The 7770-nt window shown below is 36.3% G+C and overlaps 1 protein-coding gene across 1 annotated transcript; it reads right to left on the minus strand.

The window, feature by feature from the left end:
* Window positions 1-7046: 7046 nt before the first annotated feature.
* LOC121728835 lies at window positions 7047-7725 on the minus strand. Its single transcript, XM_042117142.1, has 2 exons — window positions 7502-7725; window positions 7047-7182 (listed from the first exon to the last, which is right to left on the minus strand). Exons 1-2 carry the CDS (start codon window positions 7653-7655, stop codon window positions 7073-7075), a joined length of 264 nt encoding a protein of 87 aa, XP_041973076.1. The 5' UTR covers window positions 7656-7725; the 3' UTR covers window positions 7047-7072.
* Between the last annotated feature and the right edge of the window lie 45 nt (window positions 7726-7770).

Raw genomic sequence — 7770 nt, forward strand, 5'->3', positions numbered from 1 at the left:
TTTAAAGAAGGATCAGCCCTTCATTTGGGAAAACCAACAACAACTAGCTCTAGAAGCACTTAAAAATAAACTTACCTCTGCACCCGTCCTATGTTATCCTGACTTTACCAAACCTTTTATACTGACAACAGACGTTTCAAACTACGCTCTCGGAGCTGTCCTTTCTCAAGGCCCGTTAGGTCAAGAACGCCCCATAGCCTATGCCTCTCGAACTCTTAACAGAAGCGAGAGTAATTATAGTACAACAGAGAAGGAGTTGCTAGCCATCTTATTTGGTTGTAAACAGTTTAGACCGTATCTGTATGGACAAAAATTTCAGATAGTCACTGATCACAGGCTTTTAAAATGGCTTTTCAACCATAAAGATCTGTCCAGCAAGTTACAGAGATGGCGTCTCAAGCTTGAAGAATACGACTATGAAATAGTGTATAGGAAAGGAAAGCTAAATTCAGCAGCGGACGCCCTATCAAGATATCCAGTGAATCCTATATATCCTGAAAATCTTACACCAACTGAAATTAACAACCCTATACCCCTTACGAGTACAGAGCTCCATTCTGACGTTTTCGACGATAATGAATGGACCACAATAACGTTTAGCCCAATAGACGAAAAAGACTTAGACTTCTCACCACTGAATCCTCCTACCCCGGTTGAATCCGATCCTCTAAATCAGCATTCTCAAAATCCTGTAACTGACAATCTTAATCCTGACTTGAATTCGACATATTTTGATCCACAACCTTCAACCAGCAGACAAGCTACTGTACAACCCGAAATCGATAACCCTGTAATTAGTCACGCTTCCTTGGTACCAACCGATCAGTCGGAACAGCCTTCTGCACCTCAAGAACGGTCAACAACACCGGATGAAACCTACAATGATTTCCTTAAATCACCTTCTAGATCTTTTTACCCGAATTTTAGAACATAATAGTAGCATCCTGAAAAGCAATTATAAAATCATAATTATACCAACTTCAATAGACATGGACGAAAATATACCTTACGTCCAAGAAGTTATCAACAATTGTCCTGCAATTTGAACACTTGTCACTCGAATACAATAATAAAGTATACATTTTCCTATTCACAAAAGTGCACCATTTCGATTCTTGCACGTATCCGGACATATTCAAATCGCTTAAAACTATAAGAGATCTAATAATGATGAATCACCCAACCATAAACGATATTAGTATAACAGACTTCCGAAACCCTTTTGATAGGATATCATTTGTAAAAATCTATAATATACTTGGTCATATTTTCGACGGAACAAATATTTCCATCCACATTTACCATAATAGCTTGATTTATCCTGTTCCATCTGAAATCCAAAAAATTCTTAAAGAAAATCATGATATTCCTATAGCTGGACATTTAGGGCAGAACAGAATGCTTAGTCGCATTAAAGAAAAGTATTTCTGGACAAACATGCGTAGCGATATCGAAAATTATGTAAAAAATTGTTCATCATGCCAAACAAATAAGGCCTTAAGAAAAATTAATCGCGCACCCATGGTTATTACGTCTACCTCAACATATCCTTTCGAAAGGTTGGCAATAGATATTGTAGGACCTCTTCCCGAATGCGGCCCTGCAAAATTGAAATACCTACATTTTAACGATGCAAGACGACCTTACAAAATTTAGCTTAGCATATCCGATACGGAGCATCACCGCTGAAGAAACCAGTGAGTGTCTCGTACCTACACTGCATTTCATTATTTGGAATTCCCAAGCGCATACTCACAGATGGGCACGAATTTCACTGCAGAGTTATTTAGTAAAACATGTGAACTTTTCAAAATCAAACATCTTTTCTCGTCTCCTTATCATCCCCAAACTCAAGGTGCTTTGGAGAGATCGCACTCCACCTTAAAAGAATATCTTAAATCATATATTAACGAAAATCAGGACAATTGGGCTCGCTACGTATATACAGCTATATTATCATATAATACCGCCATACATTCCACTACGCATTACTCACCTTATGAATTATTATTTGGACACAAACCCCACATCCCGACATCAGTATACGATGATACATCATCCACGACCTACCCAGAATACGTTAGAATGTTGCAACACCGTTTAAAATTTTCTCATGAAAATGCTTTAAAACATATTAGAAAATCTTTATAAACAAACATCAAAAGATCACTATGATTCACATACTCGCCCAGTAGAGTACAAAGTTGGAGATTTAGTGTATCTCAAAAATCATTTAAGACTAAGAAAAGCCCTATCACCTGTTTGGAAAGGGCCGTACAAAGTAGTTAAAATACACGGCAATCACACATTGTCGCTACTTATTAACAGACGTCATGTTAAACACCATTATGACGAGGTAAAACTTGCAGAGATCCAAGGAGATGCTCCAACCTGAAAACCTGAAAAAGAAAAGGGTTACACTATTTACATATTTAATTTACACTTTATACAAAATTATACAATATATTATTTTACTTACCTATTATACATTATACCTACATATACTTACCTTAGTCGATAAGGAAATACCTAACGGAAGCAATCATCTTCCCTTACAGCATACTGGCTCACGCTCTTCAGGAATTTACTCGTCGAATCGACGCGAGTCCGGGCATATATTTTGATCCAATTGGCGAACTCAAGATCAATGTTGGCCGCTTGGATCTTATTACACCTTATGATTTATCATATATGGAACCGAACATTAAGACCATTAACTCAATCTTAGGTACAGTACGGTTTTTATGTAATCAAGTTCAAATTGAAACAATAAAAGACCTGGAATGCCATAATATTCTGGAGCCACTGAGTGTAAGATACAATGATGTTAACATTTTAAACTTTCGCGTTGCATTATAATTAAACTTTTTAATCGGGACTTAACGCGACTTATTTAAGTAGTAATGCTACTACGAGTACATACTTTTTCTCGACGTTTCGGCCGTGTTGCAACGGCCGTGGTCACGAGGGGGCTGCAGGAGCGCGACGTCTTCGTTTGCACCGGGCGGTCGGTTCTACGACTACCCTCGAGTTGCCCAATATTTGTGTTCCAATACACTGAAAGTCAGTAGGTTCACTGCGACACACAACACTAACTGTATCCGGGTTTACACTTATAGACAGAGGTGACACACGCGGTTTGCACTTATTGATCACTGGATTCCAGGCGGGCGACAATTTAAATCCGTCCTCACGATTGAAATTTTTGTACTTTTTAATTTCAATTGCTTCACGTATTACTCTCGTGTGGTAATGACGATCCGTAGAGAGGATTTTAGGGTCGTGTAGCTCCATCCAGTGATTAGTCCCCATATCAAGCAGATGTTCTGCTACCGCGGATTTATTTGTCTGGCGATTTTTCACTGCGGCTACGTGCTCTTTCACTCTTTCGCCAATAGTCCGTTTCGTTTGGCCAATGTACGAACTACCACAGCTACAATCTATTTTATAAACCCCAGGAGTTTGGAAAGGTAAGGAATCCTTTGGTGACCGAAGTACTTGTGATATTTTACGTAACGGAGTATACACAGTCTTAATGGAGTAACGTCGAGAAAAAGTATGTACTCGTAGTAGCATTACTTAAATAAGTCGCGTTAAGTCCCGATTAAAAAGTTAAATACAATGATGTTGTTTCGGAATATTCTTCCATTTCACATCTTATTAGTAATAAGAGATTTAAACGTGCTTGGATAGGTGCCGTAGGATCTTTGTCTAAAACAATATTTGGAACTTTAAATGAAGATGACGCTATAACGAAAACGAAAAAAGACTAAGTTTATTGATAAAAGAAAACATATTGGTTACAACTTCAGTTTTATCTAAATTTAACGATACACTTTTTAAAATAAAGCTCAATGAAATTAGTCTTACTGAGGCTGTCGACGACCTCTCACTAAAGATGAAAAATATTTCGAAAAACTCTATGGAGTTAAACTTTAAAACTAGCATTGATTCTATACTAACTAATCTGGAAGCATCATTACTAACACTGTCTTTCCAAATGGAAGATATAACAAATGCCATTCTTTTTGGTAGCCGAAACATTTTACATCCAGCTATTTTGCCTCCAAAACAGTTGTACGAGTATAAAGAGCTCGTCGACAACTATAGGCACCTACCAGCTGATGTTACATTACCTGTAAGTTTAGAATTAAGAAACATTTATAAACTATTAAATGTATCTAGTATAAGTTGTTTTAGCCTAAATACTAAGATAGTATTTGTAATAAGATTACCTTTGGTATCCCCTAAACTGTATGATCTATACCATAATATAGCATTACCAACGCCGCACGATGATGTTAAACCAGACACTTTTAGTCTTATTAGGCCCAGTAGTAAATTTATCGCAATGACCAGAGATAAATCAGAATATTGTAAACTCGATTCACTCACGGACTGTCTGGCAATCAACGTCGACGACTACATCTGCAATGTGATGACCGTCTCCCCAACAAGTGCTAACCCCAGCTGTGAAAGTGAGTTAATGTCAAAAGTTATCAGTGTATTACCAGTGCAGTGTCAAACCGATTCTATTAGTGGAACACTCAACGTATGGAAACCGATTTCCGATAATAATTGGATATATGTACAATCCGAAAACATTAAAGTGTATTTAGACTGTATTGATCAAAAGATCATAGAGCTAGATGTAATTGGTACAGGCATCTTGAAGGTGCCGCAAAATTGTGTAGCATTCTGTAAAAATACAAAATTAATACCTAGATACGCTGATGTTAAACTTAATGTTACAGTTTTTCACCCTACTTTTAATATAATTAAGGATCCTTGCTGTGTTCTAGATAAGATCCCTAAAGTCCGTGATGAGTCCCCTATTAAACTTAAAAATATTGATTTAGACATTCTTACATCAGACTCCAATTCTAAATTTAATTCCTTATTGAAAGAAACAGATGAGATTTTAAATCAGCAACCAATAATAAAATATGGGACCCATTATTCAATTGTTTTAATTATAATGTTAATTTTAATGTGTACTTATTTTGTAATCTATACTAATATTATAAAAGCGAAAGTATCTCTGTCTGTCTGTCTCGCTTTCACGCCAAAACTACCGAACCGATTGTAATGAAATTTTGTATACAGATAGTCTAAATCCTGAGAAAGGACATAGGCTACTTTTTTACTGGATAAAAGGGTTGTAAGGGGGTGAAAATACGAAAATTTGTTCAAATTAAGTTAGTTCCAAAAATTCATACTAGATGGCGCCGTGCGTCTCTTACATCGCGCTAACGCTTGCCCAACATCTTTCTATAAGAGGTGGTATCATCATATATTCGAGTTTCGATTTTTGTCGATTGTTATTTCTTTTTTACGTTATTTAATAAGTCAGTAAGTACTTTATAATTATTATATACAGTGACGTAACCTTAAACCTATCAATGATAAATAGTTTATGGGTAAAGTTGTGTAATTGGGGGGCTAAATAAGCTTTAAAATTTGGCATAATATATAAAGTTTAATTTAAAAAAATGAAATATTATGTGCGCACTGCACAGCTGTTTTGATTTAAGGGGTACCAGGGTGTTTTTTATAAAAGCTTTTGACACCAATTTTGTTGACATCGCGCGCTATAAAGTCCCATACTCTCCATCCAGTATCCATCCGCGCTAGACGTGTGCATCAAAAATCCAAAATTGTTTTATTTAAAAAGCCAAAACCCTTGTGCGTTGTAACAGAACGTTTGGGCTGGCCACGTTGCCCTTACCCCTATGGCAGCTTTAGGCGGGCCCTCGGGCAAAGCGGTTTTTTGACAGGTTGTCGTAATATGTGAATCATGAGCTAATTTTAAGATTTGGGTCAATATGAATCACACATAGCAGAAATATAATAAATGCACTATCTAGTAGCACATTTTTTATTTTGAAATATATAATATTTCGTCTTTTTATTCAAATTGAAAGTGGCCACTTTGAGCTGACCTCCCCTACTAGTTCCTATTGACTAATTTTTCCTGTTGACAATTTTATATACTTCCCAGAAATGATTCCTTACCAGCAAAACTATAAATTGATGTAATAATACAGGTGTTTATTTGCGATTTTTTTCTTACCTTCTACCCTCATTAACTTTTTTCTCCCACGGTTTAGAGATTTTTCGTCTTGTCAATAAAATCATTTGGTATAATATGTCTCAAAGTGCTACATTAGTGGGCTGTGGGTACAAAATGCCCCTCCTTTAAACTTGGCAAGTTTTTGTGCTATATTAGATAATAATTATATTTTATAGAATTTATACTGCCAAGTTCAAAGGGAAGTATTATGGTTCCGGCTGTAGTTCGTAGATGAACCGACTCACGCTTGACCGATTTAAAAAAAATAATATTTTTTGTTATTCTACTTAATATAAAAAACACGACCTGCGTGCCAAATTTCATAACGCTAGGACAATTATTATTGGAAGTGGCCTAGAGGTTTTGAGTACCGGTCAGTAAGTGAGTGCCAAAATTATCTATTTTTACAGGGACATATTTCAGAATCTACCGAACCTATATCTATGAAATTGTGTATAAGTACTGCTGTACTTATATATAATTAGTAATTACGTAAGTATAATTTTATCTTTGCTCTCGCAATAAGCACTGAGATACAGGGGGTCAAAAGTGCGTCGAAACGGTTCGTGTAAATAGCGCGCGGCCTGCAGTTGAACTAGGTTATTAACAACGCCTTCATCATGGTCCAGTTGGCTTAGAGCGTGGCTCTTGACTTGGAGGTCGTGGGTTCAATTTCTGCGTTGGAAACGCAAACGTTGGGGGGGGGGGGGGAGTCAGATTTTTTTTTATAAGCTAGGTGTTTATAAATAATAAAAAAATTATAATGTTTAGTTGTAATAAAAATATTGTAAGTATCTATTGCAAACAAATGGCAAAAATTCGTTTTCTTAATTTTTGATTTTTATAGATAAAAGTACTAGATAATATTATACTTAGTAGGGACGTCAACATGATCCAGGGGGGGCAGCTGCTATACTATATACCTAGATGGGTAAAAATATTAAAGCCTTATTGTAATATTAAAGCCGGAATTTATTCAGGACGTATTTTTTTCAGTATTTATTCAGTATTGGGATCAATTTCATTAACATAATCTAAAGGATTTTTGCGAAGTTTCTGACGATAGCTTTCCTCCACTCCAAAGTACACGGCTACGGTGCCTATCAATGCTGTAACAAAGTATTTTTTTTATTCATACAGCATACTTACATTATAAATAAGTAAGTGTCTGTTTGTATGTCTGTCTGTTTCTCTACACGTAGGTAATTAACCGCTGAACCGGTTATGATTTTATGGAATATTTATATGTATATATTTTAGTCCCAAAGGATACGTTCCCGCTTAAACGTCTGAACCGATGTAGACAAATTATGCTATGGATTTACCATAGAATTATTTTTGCGAAAAAATGTACGGTTTTTGCGCAATATACCTACTAACTTCGGCGCAACCGAGTTGCGGCGTTTATCATATTTTTACATCACTTACTAGGTAGCCAAGTGTAAATCCTTGCTGTGGTCCGCGGTACGAAGTTGCGTAGGCCTTGGGAAGCATGAGCGAAAGGTTTCAGCTCATGTGGAGACAGTCGATAATATACTATGCCGCGAATAACAGCCAAGTTACCGAAATGTTTGTGGCACATACTTTAAACGAATTCAAGTTTTGTAAAATTGAGATGTATGTTTTTCTCTATGATTGAGGGTGTGCGAGTTTGTTTTATGGCTGCAAAATTGTGCAAAATCTTGTCAAGACCAAAA

This window comes from Aricia agestis, chromosome 7 (assembly GCF_905147365.1).
Source record: "Aricia agestis chromosome 7, ilAriAges1.1, whole genome shotgun sequence".
In the NCBI taxonomy this organism is placed as follows: domain Eukaryota; kingdom Metazoa; phylum Arthropoda; class Insecta; order Lepidoptera; family Lycaenidae; genus Aricia; species Aricia agestis.